Here is a 23,365-nt window from a genome sequence, read left to right as displayed (position 1 = left end):
CATTCCTTCATCGCTGACTCTGTCCACACCTTGAGGGAACCCTGAACCTGCTGGGGTTAGACCCCAACAGACTTCAAAATTATCTCTGATAATTTCAGCAGTGGTGCAGTAATTGTGAAGACTCAATACACGGAGAAGAACAAAGATGGTGGCGTAGGTAAATGTGGTACTCGCCGCTTCCCACAACCACATCAAAATTACAACTAAAATACAGAACAACCATCATTCAGAACCACCTGAAAGTTGGCTGAATGAAAGTCTACAACTAGAAAAGTAAAGAAGAAAGCACACTGAGACCAGTAAAGGGGTGGGGGGAGACACAGATGGGCTGGTCTGACACCCAGGTGTGCCGTTATTTTAGTCAGGAAGGACATCATCTCTACAGTGGCTGCCTGTGAGGAGCAAGGTGTCCCAGCCCCACACCAGACCCCCATCCCAGGGTTCCAGAGTGGAAAAAAAAGTCCCCACAACTATGGACTGTAAAAATCAGTGGGAATTGGGGCTGAGTGACACAGAGGCTGTTGGAGACACAGATGTTCCATTTACAGGGCCAGCACATGAATTTACTCAGACTCCCAGCACTGGGTGGCTTTGGGGGACTCTGACACATATGGAGAGGAACTGAATTGTCTGGCTTTGGGACAGAAACTTGGGGGCTGCTTTCTCCTAGACAGGGGTGCTCGCAGGGGTCATTGTTTCTGTGCTGGGATCTCCCCTGTCACAGGACTGACTGGCAGCCATATCTGAGTCTCCATCAGCTACAGCACACTGTTTGCTCTGCCCTGGTGATTCCCTGAGACCCAGGCCCATGCAATTTGCAGCCCACTCATGCTATTTGTAGCAGCTATTCCATATGAATGGCCTGTCCTGGCTCAGGTTTCAAACTTTCTAAAATCTCTCAAACAAGCTGCCCCAAACCTATCAATACAACCTGTTTGGTGACAGCATGCCCCAAACCTATCAATAAAAGGTCCAAGACCCATCACTAGCACCAGCCTGCCTTGCTTCACAGCTGGGCCTCATCTGGGAAACTCCAAGATCAATACAAATAGCAAATAGTATCCATCTGCAGATCCCTCTGTAGCTCCTGCAGAGTGGCCCCAGGCAGTGGCTGACTTTGCACCTCCCTAGAGGCCCCAGAGCCAGTGCACCTGGTTTGACAGCTCCAGATTACAACTCTACACATCCATAAGTGACACACTCAAGAGGCAAGACTCAGTGAGCACCAAAGCCCCAGTGAAGCAAGTCCTGCTCCATAGGGGTGTTTCCTGCACTGCAGCTCTCCCACTGTAGTCACAGCTGGACCCCACAGCCAATTGGCCTGAAGGTCATCTCCTCCTAGTGACACCAACAGCAATCAAGGCTCAATTACAAGACTATGCACACAGCCCACACAGGAGTGCACCTGGAGCACCCAGCTCAGGTGACTGGGGAGGCTGAGCCATTGGGCTCTATAGGACACCTACTATACAAAGCCACTCTAGCAACTCCAGGAGACATAGCAGCTCTACCTAATACATAGAAACAAATACAGGGAAACAGCCAAAATGAGGAGACAAAGAAACATGTCACAAATGAAAGAAATGGAAGCAAGCAAACTACTGGATACAGAGTTCAAAACCATGATTATAAGGTTACTTACTCAAGGATCTTAATGAGACTTTCAAGGATCTCACATCAAAGACATGAAAAAGGACCAGTCAGAAATGAATCATACACTAACTGAAATAAAGAATAATTTACAGGGATTCAACAGTAGAGTAGAGGATTCAGAGAATCTAATCAACAATTTGGAATATGAGGAAGCAAAAAACCACCCAATCAGAACAGCAAAAAGAAAAAAGAATAAAAAAAATGTGAAGATAGTGTAAGCAGCCTCTGGAACAACTTCAAGTGTATTAACATTCACATTATGTTGGAGCCAGAAGGAGGAGAGAGAGAGAGCAAGATATTGAAAACCTATTTGAAGAAATAATGACAGAAAACTTCCCCTACCTGGTGAAAGAAATAGACTTACAAGTCCAGGAAGTGCAGAGAACCCCAAACAAGAGGAATCCAAAGAGACATCATAATTAAAATGCCAAGGGCAAAAGACAAAGAGAGAATCTTAAAAGCAACAAGAAAAAAACAGTTAGTTACCTACAAGGGAAAACCCATAAAACTATCAGCTGATTTCTCAACAGACACTATGCAGGCCAGAAGGAAATGGCAAGAAATATTCAAAGTAATGAATAGCAAGGACCTACAACCAAGATTACTCTACCCAGCATAGCTCTTATTTAGAATTGAGGGTCAGATAAAGAGCTTCACAAACAAGACAAAGCTAAAGGAGTTCACCACCACCAAACCAGTATTACATGAAATGTTGACGGGCATTCTTTATGTAGAGGAGGAGGAGGAATAGAAGGAGGAGGCGGTTGAAGAAGATGGCAAAAAATACATATCTATCAACAATTGAACCTAAAAATAAAAATAAATGAAATAGAAATTTAATGAACAAAATAAACTGGTGAATAAACTAGAATCAAAGGTATGGAAGCATGGAACAGACTGACCAGTCTCAGAGGGAAGGGGGCAGGGGTGTTGGAAGAGATTAACCAAAGATCTTACTTATGCACACAGATAGTAGGTTGGTGAAGACCCTGGGGTGGGACGGGAACCACGTGGAGGGGGCCAATGAGGGGGCAAAGGGGGATATCTGTAATACTCTCAACAATATAGATTTTAAAAAAATTAATACACAGTAAATTCAATTAAATTAAAGTTCTTACGAAAGTAAACAAAATACCAGCTGTGTAATTTAATGTTGATAGTTATCACAAAATACCATATACCATAATATGAGGAAAAATTCAAGGCTACAAGAAAGTTTGCTACCTATAATAGAAGAAAGATACACATTTTAAGAAATTAGTATGACAAGTTACTAAAGTAGAAATAGCTAAAGAACTATTCTTGTCAAATAGTCTCAGAGTAATACTGCAGCCTTTATAAATCATAGGAAAAGGAACTCAGTGGGACCCTTTCCCCCTCCCCACGTGGGAGTCTGTACTTGTTCTTTAGTAAATTTCCACCTTTGCTATACCACCTTCTATCCATGGATTCATTCTTCGATTACGGCGGACAAAGAATCTGGGTTCCAGTCCAGGAGAACACTGCATGTTCCAGTCCAAAAGTTTCGTTTCACAATGTTGGAGTCTAAAAGTCTAAGATCAAAGTGTCAGCAGGGTTGTTTTTTTCTGATCTGAGTCCTTGGCTTGCAGATGACTGTATTCTCCCTGTGTCTTCACATGGTCTTTTCTTCTGTGTCTGTGTCCTAATGTCCTCTTCTTTAAGGATACCAGTCTTATTGGATTAAGACCCACCCTAAAGACCTCATTTTAATTTAATTACCTCTCTATAGATCCTATCTATAAAAACAGTCACATTATGATCTCTGGTGGTTAGAATTTCAACATATGAATTTGGGGCAGGACATGATTCAGCCCATAACAATAATTAAATATTAAGTCAACTGCAGACCTTCATAGATGCCCTGTATCAGGTTATTAAAATTCCCTTTATTTCTAGTTTGCTTAAAATTTTAAAAAAATCATGGATGAGTACTCACTTTTGTCAAATATTTTCTGCATCTATTAAGATGATTATATGTGTTTCCCTTTTTTCATCTGTTAATATGGTAAATTATGCTGATTGATTTTTCAAAATTTGAGCCAAACTTGTATTTCTGAGAATAATCCGTTCAGTAATTATATATTGTCTTTATTTTTTTTTTTTACCTGTTGCCAATTTTTATTTGGAAAATTATTATAAAATGCCTTTGTGGTGCACCACACACTGAAGATGTGTTTGTGAGTAGAAAGAGATGATGTAACAAAGCTTAATCTTTATTTACTACTGATAAGGGTTAACTAACTAGCTTAATTAGGCAGACAGGAAGGGTGGGGGGGGGGGGGGGTCCAGGAGGCCTGAGCAATTAAAACAACCTTACATCACGGACAGAGGTATCTCTGGCCTGAGCAGTTAAAGCAACCATAAGGGAGATCAAAAGCAACTCTAACCTGAACAGATAAGATGGATATGCGAAGACACCATGTGGGCTTTAGACTTTGAAACTGATACTATACTAGAGGTCCGATGCATGAAATTCATCCATGGGTAGGGTCGCTAGGCCTGGCCGGCGATCAGGGCTGATCTGTGGGGCAACCAGCGGGGCAATTGGGGCCCCCGCTGGCACCCACCTTGGCTGGCCTGGGGCCTATGGGCTGGGGACAGCTCCTGTGTTGAGCATCTTCCCCCTGGTGGTCAGTGTGTGTCATAGCGACTGCTTGTTTCACCAGTATCAGTCGATTTGCATATTAGGTTTTTATTATATAGGATAACAGAGTGACCAATGAGGAAAGCATGGGGGCCCTAAATTAAGGAAAGGAACCAATTAAAAAGGATCAGGTTCAGACAGAGAACTGCAGCATATATAAACTGGAGACAAAGGGACACAAGACAGATTTTAGATTTTGGATTTTTTATTTTTTGAGAGAGAGAGAGAGAGAGAGAGAGAGAGAGAGAGAGAGAGAGAGAGAGAGGAGGCTTTTCCTGTTTGGGGGCCCCCCTGGCCAGATGGAGTTTGTATATGCTTCCAATAAACTTCTACACTTTAATTAAAGAAATATGTTAGTCCATGAATTTATTCTTCAATTTCGTCGGACAAGGACCCACAAGAAGAAGTCTGCACCCTAAACGCCACATTTCATTACAAAATGCAGAATAAATATATTTCTTAAAAATATGTAGTAATAGCCCTGGCTGGTTTGGCTCAGTGGATGGAGCATTGGCCTGTGGCTGAAGGGTCCCAAGTTTGATTCTGGCCAAGGGCACATGCCTGGGTTGAGGGCTTGGTCCCCAGTGGGGACCATGCAGGAGGCAGCTGATCAATGATTCTCTCTCATCATTGATGTTTCTATCTCTGGCTCTCTTTCCCTTCCTCTCTTTAATCAAAATTGAAATATATTTTAAAAAATGTAGTAATAATGTAAATATGTATAAAAATAACAGTTTAAAGAATTAGAAGTCGTTGGAAAGATAATTAGAGGGTAAAATTGTTCTTGTTGCCATTTTTTTTGGTGCCATTTGACCTTGTTAAATTGTGTGCACATTACTTTGGTAGAAGTAAAACAATTTATGATAATTTTTAAAAAAATAAATACTCCCCATAAAGAGAGAGAATTTTAGGTTGTTTTAATTATAACTCTGATTCAACTGGGATTTTGTGTTGGTCAAAGGTAGGTAACTGGAAGTGTCTGTTTTTTTCTCCCAAATAGGTTACAAACTCCCAGAACAACTTATTGTTTAGTCCTATTTCCCCCCATGATTTGAGGATATTTTTATTTATATTAGAGTGTTTCTACGCTATGTGCCTTGCCCTGGTACCACACTGATTTGAACTAGAGTGAGAATGAGTTTACTGTATGAAGATTGAAGAAAAAAGAATAGGATGTGCAAAGGTACAGTTCTATAAAAGCAAGTGCCTGGGAAATGCATCGATTGGAGGACTGAGAGTAAAGCATGTTGAAAGCGCAACAGAAAGTGTCATTAGTAAAAACGAAGACCTGCATACAGTCCTTTTGAGAGCAGCTGCTGTGCTTCACAAGCTGTAACCCCTGGTGACCAGACACCGAGCCTGAGGGCGGGCCGACGGGGCGTGGCGCGCAGCCGGCGCAGGACGGGATTGGTGCGGCCCTGGGGGCGGGGCGAGCGTCACCAGGAGGGGCTCGCGGTCCTCCTGCGCCATGCCGGCCGGCGCCGAGCCGCGAGCCCACCGGCCTGGAGTCGGGGTGGGCGTAGTGGTGACTAGCTGCAGGCATCCTCGCTGTGTCCTCCTGGGAAAGAGGAAGGGGTCATTTGGAGCTGGCAGTTTCCAACTTCCCGGGGGTCATTTGGAGTTCGGGTAAGCGGCCACCTGGGCGGCCGGGGAAGGCGGGACGCGCCCGAGAGGACCAGCCCGTTTCCTGTGCCGCGCTGCGTCCTTTGTCGCGCATGCGCCCTTTGCTTCTCTCGGAGCTGGCGGGCGCCGGCCGACAGGGGGCGCGGAGCTGGATAAGGGAGAGAAAGGAAGTCCTTGCCGAGGGCTTTCATCTCCGCGCCTGCTTATTGGTTGGTTTGTGAGATGTGTTTTTCTTAGTGCTTCCACAGAAAAGACACGAAAACGGTGTTTATAAACCTCGAGCAGGCCCGCGTTGCCAGTTAAGACATTTGCGCTGTTTACCGGTAATTTAAACGTACGCAGATACATTGTCCAGTTGCGGACCAGTGAAACTTTCTGAGCCTCGGTTTCCCATCTTTAAAATGCAGAAGGAAAACGAAGTACTCTTGAAAGTCCCTCTTCGCTTTGGCATCCTGTGATTTGTTGATATATCAGACAAAGATGGGCAGTTTAGAGGCAATTCCACACAGACTGAAGAAAGTCTGGTATTGTACCAAAAGGTGCATTTTAAATGCATTTGCATAATAACCCTTTATTAGATGTACCATTGGCAAATATGTTCTCCGATACAATGGGCTCCCTTTTTATTCTCTGATTTAAGTGAGAATACGTTTCAAGTTAATATCAGATAAATAGCATCTAAAGCATTCAGACCCAGTGCTTGCTTTTCCTTTAGTATAAGAAGTGGAGAAAATAGTGAATCTTTATGTACCCATCACTCGGTCTGTTTTTGTTTCATCTTTACTGCTCTCCTGCAAACAGACACACACACCTCTTGTTTTCCAGACAATTTCAAATTGCAGACATCCAATTATACCACCCCTAAATAGTTAAGTATGTATCTGTAACAAACTTTTAAAAACATAAACACAATAGCTTATTTTGCTTAGCATGATACTTTCCAGGTCCCTTCAATCCTGTCTCAAAGGGTAAAAGATCCTTCTTTTTTACAGCTGCAGAGTAAACTATGGTGTAAATGTGCCACAGCTTCTGGTCCACTCATTTACTGATGGGCACTTGGGCTATTTCCATATCTTAGCTATTGTAAATTGCTCTACTATGAACATAGGGGTGCATACATTTTTTCTGTTGGTGTTTCAGGTCTCTTAGGATATATTCCTAAAAGTGGGATCTCTGGGTCAAATGGTAGTTCCATATTTAATTTTTTGAGAAACTCCATACTATTTTCCATAATGGCTGCACCAGTCTGCATTCCCACCAGCAGTGTAGTAGGGTTCCCTTTCTCCACATCCTTGCCAGCATTTGTCATTTGTTGATTTGTTGGTGGTAGCCATTCTGACAGGTGTGAGGTGATACTTCATTGTCATTTTAATTTGCATCTCTCTGATGATCAGTAACTTTGAGCATTTTTTCGTATGTCCTCGTTGGAGAAGTGTCTATTCCAGTGATGGCGAACCTTTTGAGCTCGGCATGTCAGCATTTTGAAAAACCCTAACTTAACTCTGGTGCCGTGTCACATATAGAAAATTTTTGATATTTGCAACCATAGTAAAACAAAGACTTATATTTTTGATATTTATTTTATATATTTAAATGCCATTTAACAAAGAAAAATCAACCAAAACAATGAGTTCGCCTGTCACCTCTGACATGCGTGTCAGGTTCACCATCACTGGTCTATTCAGATCTTTTGCCCATCTTTTAATTGGATTGTTTGTCTTCCTTCTGTTAAGTTGTATGAGTACCTTATATATTTTGGATAATAACCCTTTGTTAGATATACCATTGGCAAATATGTTCTCCCATACAATGGGCTCCCTTTTCATTTTGTTGATGGTTTCTTTTGCTGTGCAGAAGCTTTTAATTTTGATGTCCCATTTGTTTATTTTCTCCTTACGTTTCCTTTGCCCCTAGGAGATGTGTGGATAAACATATTGCTATGAGAGATGTCTGAGATTTTGCTGCCTGTGGTTTCTTCTAGGATTTTTATGGTTTCATGACTTAAATTTAAGTCTTTTATCCATTTTGAGTTTATTCTTGTGTATGGTGTAAGTTGGTGTTCTACTTTCATTTTTGTTGCATGTATCTGTCCAATTTTCTCAATGCCATTTATTGAAGAGACTGTCTTGACTCCATTGTATGTTCTTGCCTCCTTTGTCAAATATTAATTGAGTATAATGGCTTGGGTTGATTTCTGGGGTCTCTGTTCTGTTCTATTGATCTATATACCTGTTTTTGTGCCAGTACCAGCTTGTTTGATTACAGTGGCTTTGTAGTATAACTTCATATCTGGTATTGTGATCCGTCCAACTCTTCTTTCTCAAGATTGCTGCGGCTATTCGGGGACTTTTTTGGTTCCATAGAAATTTTTTGGAGTATTCTAGTTCTGGTATTTTAATAGGGATTGCATTGAATCTGTAGATTGCTTTGGGTATAGTATGGACATTTTAAAGATGTTAATTCTACCAATCCATGAACACACTATATTCTTCTACTTGCTTATATCTTCCTCTATCTCTTTTTTCAACATCCTGTAGTTTTTTGAGTACAAGACTTTTACCTCCTTGGTTAAGTTTATTCCTAAGTGTTTTGTGATTGTTGCAGTGGTAAATGGGATTGTTTGTTGAGTTTCTCTTTCCGAGAATTCATTATTGGTATATAAAAATGCCATCCATTTCTGGGTGTTAATTTTATATCCTGCTACATTGCCAAATTCCTTTTTTAAAGCTAGTATTTTTTGTGTGTGGAGTCTTCAGGGTTTTCTATATACAATATGTCATCCGCGAATAATGAGAGTTTTACTTTCTCCTTACCAATTTGGATACCTTTTATTTCTTCTTCTTATCTGATCTTTGTGGCTAGGACTTCCAGGGGAAAGTGGGCATCCCAGTCTTGTTCCTGTTCTTAGGGGAAATGGTTTTAGTCTTTGCCCATTGACTATGATGTTGGCTGTAGGTTTGTCATATATGGCTTTTATTATGTTGAGATATGATCCTCTATTCCCACTTTGCTGAGAGTTTTTATCAAAAATGGGTATTGGATTTTGTCGAATGCTTTTTCTGTGTTTACTGATATGATCATGTGATTTTTGTCTTTCAATCTGTTTATGTGATGTATCACGTTTATTGATTTGCAGAATATTATACCAGCCTTGCATCCCTGGAATAAATTCCACTTGGTTGTGGTGTATACTCTTTCTAATATATTTCTAGACCTGATTTGCTCATAATTTGTTGAGGATTTTAGCATTTGTGTTCATTGGGGATATTGGCCTGTAGTTATCTTTGTAGTGTCTTTATCTGGTTTTGGAATTAGGATAATGTTGGCCTCATAAAAAGAGCTTGGGAGTGTTCCTCTTCTTGGATATTTTGGAATAGTGTGAGAAGGATAGGTGTTAGTTATTTTTTGAAGCTTTGGTAAAACTCTCCTGTGAAGTTAGGACCAGAGCTTTTGTTTGCTGGGAGTTTTTTTTTTTATTACTGCTTCTATTTATCAGTTGTTATTGGCCTATTTTGATTCAGTTTTGGGAGATTGATTTTTTTTTTTTTTTTTTAGGAATTTGTCCATTTCATTCACATTGTCCAGCTTGTTGGCATATAGTTGTTTACAGCATTTTCTTACAATCTTTGTATTTCTGTGGTATCAGTTGTTACTTCTCTGCTTTCGTCTCTGATCTTATTTATTTGGGTCCTCTCTCTTTGTTTCTTTTTGTTGTTTTTTTTTACTATGAAAAAGTTTTCCTTTAATATCAAGAATTATTTTTGTAAATTCCCACAACAGAAGGATTTGTTGAATACATTAATGCTGTGAATGAGAAAACAATTTGGGGGTAAAACCCACAAGTAAGGTGATCTGACAGAAACCACAGACTGACATCAAATGGACAAAAAACTGAAAAAAATGACAACCAAAATAACACGGAGGGTGGGATGGGGTCGGGGGCACAGTTAAGGCATCTAAAAAACACTCCACATGGCTTTGGCTTATTAAAATATTTTACACCATTAAAAAAAAGATTCAAAAGCATCTGGAAAACATGCAAATTGTTTGAAAACCTTGTATTGCAAATTCAGTTTGCAAGCATCATTCAGATGTTTGCCAAGGAAAATAAAGAAGCCTCTCCCATGAGATTGCACATGGTGGGAGATGACCTCCCACACTATCTTATAGTAGATGGCAAGCCAGAGGTCTGTGCAGCAGTTACAAACAAGGTGTTATTATCTGAGAGAGAAGAGACTGTGGAATTTCCATTGGATGGAGAACAGTCCAGCTTTAGTTTTTCCAGATACTCTGCATGCACAGGCTTATGACATTGGAGAATTTTGATGGCATCTGCTACTTTGAACCACTCTCTCTTCTTTCCTATATTAACAGAATCTTCCCAATCTTCTACTATTTCAGTGACAATAAGAACATAGACATATGTTCTGTGCTTTTGGTCTTGGTTCTCAAATATACCCAGGAGTCTGCTCAATTTTCCGTTGACTCCAGCCTCTTCATAAACTTCCCTCATCACAGCACTGCCAGGCTCCTCCTCGGGCTCTATTCCTCCTCCTCAGACAACCTATTTGTCTGGGTACCAACTACTGCTCACCAATAACACCTTGTCCTCCTGCTCGCTCCGGAAGCACAGGCACGATGCCCACTTCTTGAAGCCCTCGTGGTTGTAGGTCCGTGTCTGGTTGAGCTTGAACTTCATCATAGAGGCGAGCTCTGGAGGCCGCTTCTCCTCCAGACACTGCTACCCCCCGGGAAGTGGGACCCAGGCGAGTCGGGCGCAGGGGTGTCGGGAGGTGAGGCAGCGGCGCTGGGTGGGCAGCGAGGCCGGTCAGTCCCGGAACCGGCAGCCGCTCCGATGTGGGGCTGGAGCCCGGGTACTGTGGAGGAAGCGCTACCTCTGCTCCAGCATCTGCCGCTCTCCGTGGAATCTGCCGCTCTCCATGGTGCTCCCTCCCGTTGCCGCCGCTGCCGCAGTCGCCGCCATGGGAAGAGCAAGGCTCGAGGGTCGCACCACAGGAGACAGTTGTGGAGACTCACTCGGACTCTCTTTGTTTCTTGATGAGTCTGGCTAATGGTTCATAAATCTTGTTTATCTTTTCAAAGAACCAGCTCTTGGTTTCATTGATTTTTTTAGATTGTAGTTTTAGCCTCTATGTCATTTATTTCTGCTCTAATATTTATTTCCTTCTATCTACTTATTCTGTGCTTTTCTTGTTGTTCTCTTTCTAATTCTTTAAGTTGTAATTTATTATTAACTAGAGGCCTACTGCACAAAAATTTGTGCACTTGGGGGAGCGGTCCCTCAGCCCGGTCTGCGCCCTCTCACAGTCCAGGACCCCTTGGGGGATGTCCGACTGATGGCTTAGGCCCACTCCCCGGGGGATCGGGCCTAAGCTGGCAGTCAGACATCCCTCTGGCAGCTGGGAGCCCTTGGGGGATGTCCAACATCCTTCGTGCTGCTACAGAGATGGGAGAGGCTTTCACCACTGCTGCTGCGCTGGCCAGCCATGAGCTGGCTTCTGGCTGAGCAGCGCTTCCCCTGTGGAAGTGCACTGACCACCAGGGAGCAGCTCCTGCGTTGAGCATCTGCCCTTTGGTGGTCAGTGCATGTCATAGCGACGGGTCGTTCCCAGTCATTCCCGGTTGTTCTGCCATTAGTGTCAATTTGCATATTACCCTTTTATTATATAGGATTTATCTTGTTTCTTGAGGTAGGCCTGTAGTGCTATGAACTTCCCTTTAGGACTGCTTTCACTGTGTCCCATAGATTTTGTGTGCTTATTTTATTTTATTTTTTAATTCACTCTTTTTTTAAAAATATATATTTTATTGATTTTTTACAGAGAAGAAGGGAGAGGTATAGAGAGTTAGAAACATCGATGAGAGAGATCGATCAGCTGCCTCCTGCACGCCCCCTACTGGGGATGTGCCCGCAACCACGGTACCTGCCCTTGACCGGAATCGAACCTGGGACCCTTCAGTCTGCAGGCCGACGCTCTATCCACTGAGCCAAACCGGTTCGGCATTGTGTGCTCATTTTAATTTGTTTCCAGGAAGTTTGTGGTTTCTTTATTGATCTCTTGGGCAACCCATTTATTGATTAATAACATGCTATTTAGCCTACATGTGTTTGAATGTTTTTGGGTGTAATTGCTTTAGTTGATTTCTAATTTTATTTCATTGTGATCTGAGAAGATGATTGATATGATTTAAATTTTCTTGAACTTGTAGAGACTTGTTTTGTGCCCTAATGTGTGGTCTGTCTTTGAGAATGACCCATGTGCACTCTAGAAGAATGTATATTTCATACCTTTGGGGTGGAATGGTCTATAAATGTCAATTAAATCCATCTAATCCAGTGTATCATTTACAGTCACTGTTTCCTTGTTAATTTTTTGTCTAGAAGATCTATCCAGTGAAGTCAGGGGGGTGTTAAAGTCCCCAACTATGACTGTATTGCTGTCAATCCCTCCCTTAAACTCCTCTAGAAGTTTTTTTTTTTATATATATTTAGGTGTTCCTGTATTGGGTGCAAATATGTTTATCAGGTTTATAAACTCATGTTGCATTGATCCCTTTAGTATTATGTAGTGACCTTTGTTGTCTCTTTTGATGGCCTTCATTTTGAAGTCTATTTTGTCTGATATGAGTGTTGCTACTTCAGCTTTTTTTCGTTTCTATTTGCATTGAAGCTTTTTTTCAATCCCTTCACTCTCATCCTGTGTGAATCTTTTGTTCTGAGTTGGGTCTCTTGTAGGTAGCACATAATTGGGTCACATATTTGAATCCATTCAGCTATCCTAGGTCTTTTGATTGGAGCATTTAACCCTTTTACATTTAAGGTTATTATTTGATAGGTACTTATTTATTGCCATTTTAACTCTGTACCTATGTTTCTTTCTCTCTATTTCTTCTCATTACAGCAGTCTCTTTAGCATTTCTTGCAATGCTGGTTTGGTGATTATATACTCCTTTAGCCTTTTTTTTTTTTTTGATCTGGGAAGCTCTTTATTTCACCATCAGCTTTGAATGATAGTCTTGTTGGATATAGTAATCTTGATTTCAGATCCTTGCTTTTCATTACTTTGAATACATTATGCCTGTAGAGTTTCTGATGAGAAATCAGGTGACAGGCTTATGGGAACTCCTGTGTAGGTAACAGTTTGCTTTTCTCTTGCTGCCTTTAAGATTTAATTTTTGGCATTTTAATTATGATGTGTCAGAGCATGGGCCTTTTAGAGTTCTTCTTGCTTGGGACTCTCTGTGTCTCCTGAACTTGTGTGACTTCTTTTTTCACCAGGTTAGGGAAGTTTTCTGCCATTATTTATTCAAACACGTTTTCTATCCCTTGCTAACTTTCATCTCCTTTTGGTATTCCAATGATGGGAATATTATAATGTTTCATGTTGTTCCACAGCTCCCTTAAGCTGTCCCCTGTTTTTAAATTTTGTTTTTTTTCTTTTTGGTTTTCTGATTGAGTGATTTTTCCCTACCCTGTCTTCTAATTCACTGATCTGATCATTGGCTTCCCCTAATCTGCTGTGTATTCCTTCCAATGTGCTCTTTATTAGTGCTGTGTCATTCTTCATAGTTTTTATATATTTATTCATATTGGTGAGCATCTCTGCCACCATTATTCTGAACGCTATGTCTGATAAATTTCTTATCTCCATTTCGTTTAGCTCTTCTTCTGTAGAATTCTCTTGTTCTTTCATTTGGAATTTCTTTTTGTCTCCCCATTTTGGCTACCTATCTGCTACACCTCCCAATCTCTAGTGCAGAACAACATCAGATGCTGTTTGTGACTGGCCCTGAGTTCCCTGTTTTGAGCTATCAGCAACCCACAGGTTGTGGCTCCCTCTGCGGGGGCTGGGTGCCTTTGGAAAGAACCACGGTGTGCACCACCGTCTGCTTTTCCTAATTTCGTGCCCAGGATTGGATCACACAAATACTTAAAGCCTCCAGAGACCTTCCTCTGCCTGCAGTCACATTGACACTCAGACTTGATTAGCCTCAGGCTATCAACTACAGCAAGCATGTCAAACTCACAGCCCACATGCGACCCACAACAAATATTTTTGCAGCCCAGCCAATATGATAATATGTAAGAAACGTTTTTTTTTTGTTTGTTTTTAAATATATTTTATTGATTTTTTACAGAGAGGAAGGGAGAGAGATAGAGAGCCAGAAACATCGATGAGAGAGAAACATCGATCAGCTGCCTCCTGCACACCTCCCACCGGGGATGTGCCCGCAACCAAGGTACATGCCCTTGACCGGAATCGAACCTGGGACCTCTCAGTCCGCAGGCCAACGCTCTATCCACTGAGCCAAACCGGTTTCGGCTGTAAGAAACGTTTTAATGAAAATTTCATAACTTAATTTTTACAATAACCTGTTATACATAATTATTGACTACGAACTACAGTGCTTGCTAATGACTGATTACTATAATCATGTTGCAATCATTCCCCTTACATGTCTTACATGCAGGCACACCAATTTCTCTCCACTAATACTAGCAGTGAATATTTTAGCAGCCGATTGCCACGTCATTAATCTTGGACTGACTTGTTTGATATGTGCAACAGGAAATATTTCGCTTTCAGAGAACAAGAAAAATAGGTTTATTTGCTTTACACTTATTAATTTGTGCAGTTATTCAGGGTCTGATAAGTTAATGTTCAAGCCGAAACCGGTTTGGCTCAGTGGATAGAGCGTCGGCCTGCGGACTGAAAGGTCCCAGGTTCGATTCCGGTCAAGGGCATGTACTTGGGTTGCGGGCACATCCCCAGTAGGAGATGTGCAGGAGGCAGCTGGTCGATGTTTCTCTCTCATCGATGTTTCTAACTCTCTATCTCTCTCCCTTCCTCTCTGTAAAAAAAAATCAATAAAATATATTTAAAAAAAAGTTAATGTTCAAGAAAAAATATTAATTTTTATTAAAATGTTCTGTTATGTTAATGATTACTCATTTCCTTCAGCCCTTTGTATTCAGCATGTCTCTATAGAAATAAACCTACTTTTTATGAAAATAGAAGTTTTTGTTTTTTTGCGGCTCACATAAACTTAAACCTTCTTTATTTGGCCCCTGTTAGCCTTTGAGTTTGACATGCTTGGACTACAGGGTGGAGCGAGAGGTCTTCCAACAGGGTGAGGCAATTTCCTTCCCCTCAGGCAAAAACTGCCTGAATAGCAAAGGTCTGCCTGAGAAAAATCTCTTCTGCAGCATGAGGGAATGGTGAGGGAATGACTCAGCACAGCAGACTGGGGTGGCTGCTCTCTGAGCTCCAACCCCAGTGCCCCGAGTCCTGGCTTTTGCTCACACTGCTCTAGTCCATTCTGCTCCCTCTGCCGGAGCCTAAGGAGAGTGGCTGCACACGAAATTTTGTGCATTGGCCCTTTAAGACGGTGCTTGCATTTCCAGCCATCTCTCGTTGGCAGACAGAAACCCTGCTCCTTTTCACAGCCAGATGTTAAGTGGGCACCTTTCTCACTCTGGTGCTCTGGGCTGGGGAGCCCAGCTTGGGGATTAGACCCCAGAGTTCTCAGTCGGAACCCCCCACAGCTGAGATATCCCTCAGAAACTTCAGCTGCTGTCTGTGGGAGCCCGGCCAGCCCTTTCACACCTCTGCCCTTCCTACCAGTCTCTATGTGGTCTTCACTTTCCATCTTTGATTTTCAGGTTCTCTCCAGCTAGTCTTCAGTTGATTTTTCAGGGTAGTTTTTCTGTAATTTAATTGTATTTCCAGTTTGGTCCTGGGAGAGTGTTAGTGTAGCTTCCACTTACTCCGCCAACATTTTGGAATCCTCTGGTTCACCTATTTTTTATAAAATGGTAGAAGTAGGGAAATTATCCTAGTGCTTTTTTTTTTTTTTGAGAAATTTTATGAGTTTATTTGAGCCAAACTGATGATATCTGCTGGAGAGCAAGATCTCAAATGCTCTGATCCTAGTGCCTTTTAACAGACTTTGTTCTTTATAAACTGTGGAATTCTTATGATCTTTACCATGTGGAATTTTTTAATGGTCTTCAGAATTTAAAGAGCATCTGTAAGTTTATTATTTTCAGGGAATTAAAGTAGACCATCAGTTAACAAATAATAAAATTTCTAGATTAAGAAGCAAGTTGCCCAGAAGGCACACCATATAACTTTGTCAGTTGTTTTTGGGGATTAGCCAAAATTAGATCACAAACTAAGCTCTACTTAGAATGTATAATTACTAGAGCAGTGATGGCGAACCTATGACATGTGTGTCAGAGGTGACACGCGAACTCATTTTTTTGGTTGATTTTTCTTTGTTAAATGGCATTTAAATACATAAAATAAATATCAAAAATATAAGTCTTTGTTTTACTATGGTTGCAAATATCAAAACATTTCTATATGTGACACGGCACCAGAGTTAAGTTAGGGTTTTTCAAAATGCTGGCATGCCGAGCTCAAAAGGTTCGCCATCACTGTACTAGAGAAATGGCTAGAGATAGCAATCTTAATAATAACACAAGATAATATTGAAGTCTTGACTGAATTATTGACTGATAAGAGCCAACATTGGACTGTAATGAGTTTTACTAAGTGCTAGATATCATGCTAAGTTCTTCACATGTATGTTTTTACTTATCTTTATATAACTGGTATACTGAGTGGGCTAAATTTTAGGGGGAAAAACCCCACAGGAAATGGCTTTATTTTCTCCTGTTGTTTTCAAATATAATTTGTCTTTCCCATTTCTTCTGCTTCATGATATTTCCTGTAAATTCTGTTGTTTTCCTGTCTCTTGATTATAAAAATAAATCACATTTTGGCAATTATGATCCACTTGCGAGTATTTATCTCTGATCTGTGATGGGGAAAGGAGGTATGAGCCATTGTTTTGCTCTTTTTCCATTTACTCCTCACTGTTTCTAATTTCTTTACTTCTATAGTATATTGGGGAAGGAGGGAAGTGGGCAAACCTTTTAAGGACTGGTACTGCTGTAATCCATCAATTGGTGCTCTCTGGGTGCATTATTCATCTGTGTGCTCTCTTTCTCAAGATATGTTTGTTGGTTGTCTGGAAGTCTTTCAAGGATTTCTACACCACACAATTCCCTGACATAGGTGACTGACTTATTATGACACTGGTTCCCCTCTGCTAGCTCTTGCTTTTAGCACACCACCCTACATTTTCTTTCTGCTGGAGTCCCCAGCAGTCTGTTGTAGCATCTGCTTGGCCCATAGGAAATTCACAATGGGAATAATGCGTTCACTGCTGCCCTTTTTCCTTGCTCAATTATTATGGGCTGCTCTAGCCAGTCTCTTTCTTTCCAAATTTCCAAAGTGGGGATAAGAATCAGCTTCTGTGTCACATGCATCCCTACACACCAAGGGCTCTTAACCCTCCTGCCACCTCTACTCTGGTGCATTGAGATAGGCCTTTGAGTTTCTGCAACTCACCATCCATGTCTTCAGCAGAGGAGTGACATGACCAGTATCTCCTTCTTGGGAGTCACACCCAGTCTCTAGGACTAATTCTCCTGGAGTGCCCCTAACTTGATTTAGGGGCAGAGTTGGCCTGTCATCAGGATGAAGAGAAACATTCCTACCAAGGTGAAAACTCACAACTTTCCTCCCTCCCAAAGATCTCCTGATTTTCAGTGTAGACTGGGTAGGGTGAGTAGTCTGGCCTTTCTTAGCAAACCCTAGAGTTCACATGGCATGTTTGCTCTTTTGCTGTACTCTTTGTAATTTAGAGTTGCATATTGCCTATTGTTCTCAATTTTGAGGCTTAAACTGAAATATTCTGAGACTATAGGCAAAAGACATAGCCCACTTCTTGATACACTTACAACAACCCCATGAGAAACTAACATTATTCTCTTTTTATTTATCCAAGGTAGGAAGTAAGGTACTTCAAACTCAAACCTAGGTCTAATTGACTTCAAAGCCTGTGCTCTTAACTAATATACTAAACTGCCTCCTGGTTGCATACTGCTTCCAGGCATCTGAACTAGTACTGAATTGACTAAATGTTCACTTTTTTTTTTTATAATTTAAATTCTTTATTTTTAAAAATATTACATGTCTCCTTTTTCCCCATTGACCTCTCCCCAGCTGCCCCCACCCCCCAGCACATGCCCTGTCCCCCCCCCACCCCCCCGTCTGTGTCCATTGGTTATGCTCATATGCATGCATACATGTTCTTTGGTTGATCTCTGACCCTATCACTCCCTGCCTTCCCTCATAGGTTGGACAGTCTGTTCGATGCTTCTATGACTCTGGTTCTATTTATGTTCATCAGTTTATGTTGTTCTTTATATTCCACAAATGAGTGAAATCATGTGATATTTATCTTTCTCTGATTGGCTTATTTTGCTTAGCATAATGTGTTCTCCAGTTCCATCCATGCTGTTGCAAATGGTAGAATTCCTTCTTTTTTACAGCAGCGTAGTATTCCATTGTGTAGATGTACCACGGTTTTCTAATCCACTCATCTGCTGATGGGCCCTTAGGCTGTTTCCAAATCTTAGCTATTGTAAATTGTGCTGCTGTGAACATAGGGGTACATATGTCTTTGTGACTGTTGTTTCTGTTTTCTTGGGATATATCCCTAGAAGTGGGATTACTAGGTGAAATGGAAGTTCCATTTTTAATTTTTTGAGGAAACACCATACTGTTTTCCACAGTGGCTGCACCAGTTTGCATTCCCACCAGCAGTGCAAGAAGGTTCCTTTTTCTCCGCATCCTTGCCAGCACTTGTCATTTGTTGATTTGTTGATAATAGCCATTCTGACAGGTGTGAGATGGTACCTCATTGTTATTTTGATTTGCATCTCTCAGATGATTAGTGTCTTGAGCATGTTTTCATATGTTTCTTGGCCTACTTTTTTTTTTTTAATACATTTTATTGATTTTTTCCGGAGAGGAAGGGAGAGGGATAGAGAGTTAGAAACATCGATGAGAGAGAAACATCGATCAGCTGCCTCCTGCACACCCCCTACTGGGGATGTGCCCGCAACCAAGGTACATGCCCTTGACTGGAATTGAACCTGGGACCCTTCAGTCCGCAGGCCGATGCTCTATCCATTGAGCCAAACCAGTCAGGGCTCTTGGCCTTCTATATGTCTTCTTTCGAAAAGTGTCTGTTTAGGTCCTTTGCCCATTTTTTGATTGGATTGTTTATCTTCCTTTTGTTAAGTTGTATGAGTTCCCTATACATTTTGGAGATTAAACCCTTATCAGAGATAACATTGGCAAATATGTTCTTGCATGCAGTGGGCTTTCTTGTTGTTTTGTTGATGGTTTCTTTTGCTGTGCAGAAGCTTTTTAATTTGATGTAGTCCCATTTGTTTATTTTCTCCTTAGTTTCCATTTTCCTAGGAGCTGTATCGGTAAAGATATTGCTACGACAAATATTTGCTATTTTTCTGCCTATGACTTCTAGGATTTTTATGGTTTCCCATCTTACGTTTAAGGTCTTTATCCATTTTGAGTTTATTTTTGTGTATGGTGTAAGTTGGTAGTCTACTTTCATTTTGTTGCATGTATCTGTCCAATTTTCCCAACACCACTATTGAAGAAGCTGTCTTGACTCCATTGTATGCTGTTGTCTCCTTTGTCAAATATTAATTGAGCATAATGGCTTGGGTTGATTTCTGGGTTCTCTGTTTGGTTCCACTGCGCTATATGTCTGTTCTTGTGCCAGTACCAGGAAGTTTTGAGAACAGTGACTTTGTAATATAGCTTGATATCTGGTATTGTGATCCCTCCAACTTTGTTCTTCTTTCTCAAGATTGCTGCAGCTATTCATTTTTTTTGTTTGTTTGTTTTTTGTTTTTTTATTCCAGACGAATTTTTGGAGAGTTTGTTCTAGGTCTTTGTAGTATGCTGTTGGTATTTTAATGGGGATTGCATTGAATTTATATTGCTTTGGATAGTATGGACATTTTAATGATGTTGATTCTACCAATCCATGAACATGGTATATACCATTTATTTATGTCTTCCTCTATCTCTTTTTTCAGTGTCCTGTAATATTCTGAGTACAGGTCCTTTACCTCCTTTGTTAAATTTATTCCTAGTTATCTTAATTTTTTTGTTGCAATGATAAATGGGATTTTTTAAAAGTTTCTCTTTCTGTAAGCTCATTATGGGTATATAAAAAAGCCATAGATTTCTGGGTGTTAATTTTGTATCCTGCTACATTGCCGAATTCATTTATTAGTTTTTGCAGTTTTTTGTTGGAGTCTTTAGGGTTTTCTATGTACAATATCATGTCATCTGCGAATACTGACAATTTTACTTCTTTTCCGACTTGGATGCCTTTTATTTCTTCTTCTTTTCTGATCACTATGGCTAGCATTTCCAGTACTATGTCGAACATGAGTGGTGAAAGTGGGCATCTCTGTCTTGTTCTTAGGGTTCTTGGGGGAAATGGTTTTAGTTTTTGCCCATTGAGTATGATGTTGGCTATAGGTTTGTCATATAAGGCTTTTATTATGTTGAGGTATGAATCCTCTATACCAGTGATGGCGAACCTATGACACGCGAACTCATTTTTTTGGTTGATTTTTCTTTGTTAAATGGCATTTAAATATATAAAATAAATATCAAAAATGTAAGTCTTTGTTTTACTATGGTTGCAAATATCAAAAAATTTCTGTATGTGACACGGCACCAGAGTTAAGTTAGGGTTTTTCAAAATGCTGACACCCCGAGCTCAAAAGGTTCGCCATCACTGCTCTATACCCACTTTGCTGAGAGTTTTTATCAGGAAAGGGTGTTGGATTTTGTCAAATGCCTTTTCTGCATCAATTGATTTAATTATGCGATTTTTGTCTCTCAATTTGTTTATGTCATGTATCACGTTTATTGATTTGTGGATGTTGTACCATCCTTGTTGCATCCCTGGAATAAATCTCACTTGGTCATGGTGTATCATCTTTCTAATATAATGCTGGATCTGATTTGCTAGAATTTTGTTGAGGATTTTAGCATCTATGTTCATCAGGGATATTGGCATGTAATTCTCTTTCTTTGTAGTGTCCTTATCTGGTTTTGGGATGAGGGTAATGCTGGCTTCATAGAAAGAGTTTGGAAGTGTGCCTTCCTCTTGAATTTTTTTGAATAGTCTGAGAAGGATAGTTTTTAATTCTTCTTTCAGTGTTTGGTAAAACTCCCCTGTGAAGCCATCTGGTCCTGGGATTTTGTTTGCTGGAAGTTTTTTGATGACTGCTTCAATTTCCTGGTAGTTATCGACCTGTTGTTGGAAGGTGGTATTTTTCTAGGAATATGTCCATTTCATCTAGGTTGTCCAGTTTGTTGTAGTACAGTTGTTTGTACTATATTTTTTTACAATCTTTTGTATTTCTGTGGGGTCTGTGTTGTTGCGCCTCTTTCATTTCTGATTTTGTTTATTTGAGTCCTGTCTCTTTGCTTTTTGGTGAGTCTGGCTAGAGGTTCATCAATCTTGTTTATCCTTTCAAAGAACCAGCTCTTGGTTTCATTGATCTTTTGTATTGTTTTATTTTTGGTCTCTATTTCATATATTTCTGCTCTTTATTATCTCCTTCCTTCTACTTACACTGGGATTTTCTCGTTGCTCTCTTTCTAATTCTTTAAGTTGTAGTGTTAGATAATTTATTACCAGTTTTTCTTGTTTTTTGAGGCTGCTTGTAATTCTGTGAACTCTCAGGACTGCTTTCACTCTGTCCCATAGGTTTTGGGTTGTTGTGTTTTCATTGTCATTCATTTCTAGGATGTTTTTAATTTCTTCTTTGATCTCTTTGGTAACCCAATTATTTATTTATCTTTAAAATCTTTATTGTTCAGATTATTACAAATGTTCCTCCTTTTTCCCCTATAGCTCCCCTCTACCCAGTTCCCACCCCTCCCCAGGCCTTTGCCCACTGTCCTCGTCCATAGGTGTAAGCTCTTTGTCTAATTTCTTCCTGCACCCCCACATCCTCTCCCCCGCCCGAGACTCCGTTGCCATGCCCCTGATTCTATTACATTAACCAGTTCAGATTTTTTATTCATTTGTTTTTTAGTTTCACTTGTTAATAGATATGTATTTGTTGTCACTTTGTTCATAATTTTTTATCTTTATCTTCTTTTTCTTCTTCCTCTTCTTAAAGAATACCCTTCAGCATTTCATATAATCCTGGTTTGGTGGTGATGAACTCCTTTAGCTTTTTCTTGTCTGTGAAGCTCTTTATCTGACCTTCAATTCTGCATGATAGCTTTGCTGGGTAGAGTAATCTTGGTTTTAGGTTCTTGCTATTCATCACTTTGAATATTTCTTGCCACTCCCTTCTGGCCTTCATAGTGTCTGTTGAGAAATCAGCTGATAGTTTTATGGGTTTTCCCTTGTAGGTAACTAACTGTTTTTTTCTTGTTGCTTTTAAGATTCTCTCTTTGTCTTTTGCCCTTGGCATTTTAATTATGATGTGTCTTGGTGTGGTCCTCTTTGGATTCCTCTTGTTTGGGGTTCTCTGCACTTCCTGGACTTGTAAGTCTATTTCTTTTACCAGGTAGGGGAAGTTTTCTGTCATTATTTCTTCAAATAGGTTTTCAATATCTTGTTCTCTCTCTTCTTCTGGCACCCCCATAATTCAGATGTTTGTACGCTTAAAGTTGTCCCAGAGGCTCCTTACACTATCTTCATATTTTTGGATTCTTTTTTCTTTTTCCTTTTCCGGTTGGGTGTTTTTTGCTTCCTCGTATTTCAAATCTTTGACTTGATTCTTGGGATCCTCTAGTGTACTGTTAAATCTCTGTATTTATTTCAGTCAGTGTATGCCTAATTTCTGACTGGTCCTTTTCCCTTTTTTTTTTTTTTTTTGGCATTCTCACTAAGATCCTTGAAGGTCTCACTAAGTTCCTTGGAGGTTTCTAGAAGATTCTTGAGTAACCTTATAACCATGGTTTTGAACTCTATATCCAGTATTTTGCTTTTATCCATTTCTTTCATTTTTGACATGTTTCTATGTCTTCGCATTTTGGCTGCTTCCCTGTGTTTATTTCTATGTATTGGGTAGCTGCTAAGTCTCCTTGAGTTGATAGAGTGACCTTGTGTAGTAGGTGTCCTATAGGACCCAGTGGCTCAGCCTCCCCAGTCACCTGAGGTGGACTCTCTTGGTGCACCCCTTTCTGGGCTGTGTGCACAGTCTTCTTGTAGTTAAGCCTTGATTGCTGTTGGTATTACTGGGAGGAATTGACCTCCAGGCCGATTGACTGTGAGTACCAGCTATGTCTACAATGGAAGAACTGCTGTGCGGGAGACACCCTTTAGGGGCAGGACTTGCTTCAGTGGGGCTTTGGTGCTCACTGAGTGTGCCCCTTGAGTGTGTCTCTTATGGATGTGAAGAGTTATAATCCGGTATGGTCTCACACTGACCACTGGGTACACTGGCTCTTGAATCTCCAAGGAGGTACAAAG

At 40.6% G+C, this 23,365-nt stretch overlaps 1 protein-coding gene and 1 pseudogene across 1 annotated transcript in view; one reads left to right on the top strand and one right to left on the bottom strand.

Moving 5' to 3' along the window:
• The first annotated feature begins 5,756 nt into the window (after positions 1-5,756).
• Positions 5,757-23,365, top strand: part of NUDT15 (nudix hydrolase 15) — a 32,977-nt gene continuing 15,368 nt past the window's right edge. Inside the window, exon 1 of the mRNA XM_006083583.3 lies at positions 5,757-5,944. Coding sequence (XP_006083645.1) covers positions 5,787-5,944 — 158 coding nt within the window. The 5' untranslated portion in view covers positions 5,757-5,786. The remainder of the gene's footprint in view (positions 5,945-23,365) is intronic.
• LOC102426866 lies at positions 10,041-10,643 on the bottom strand (annotated as a pseudogene).

This window comes from Myotis lucifugus, unplaced genomic scaffold (assembly GCF_000147115.1).
Source record: "Myotis lucifugus unplaced genomic scaffold, Myoluc2.0 scaffold_7, whole genome shotgun sequence".
In the NCBI taxonomy this organism is placed as follows: domain Eukaryota; kingdom Metazoa; phylum Chordata; class Mammalia; order Chiroptera; family Vespertilionidae; genus Myotis; species Myotis lucifugus.
This window is presented reverse-complemented; position numbering and strand designations above follow the sequence as displayed.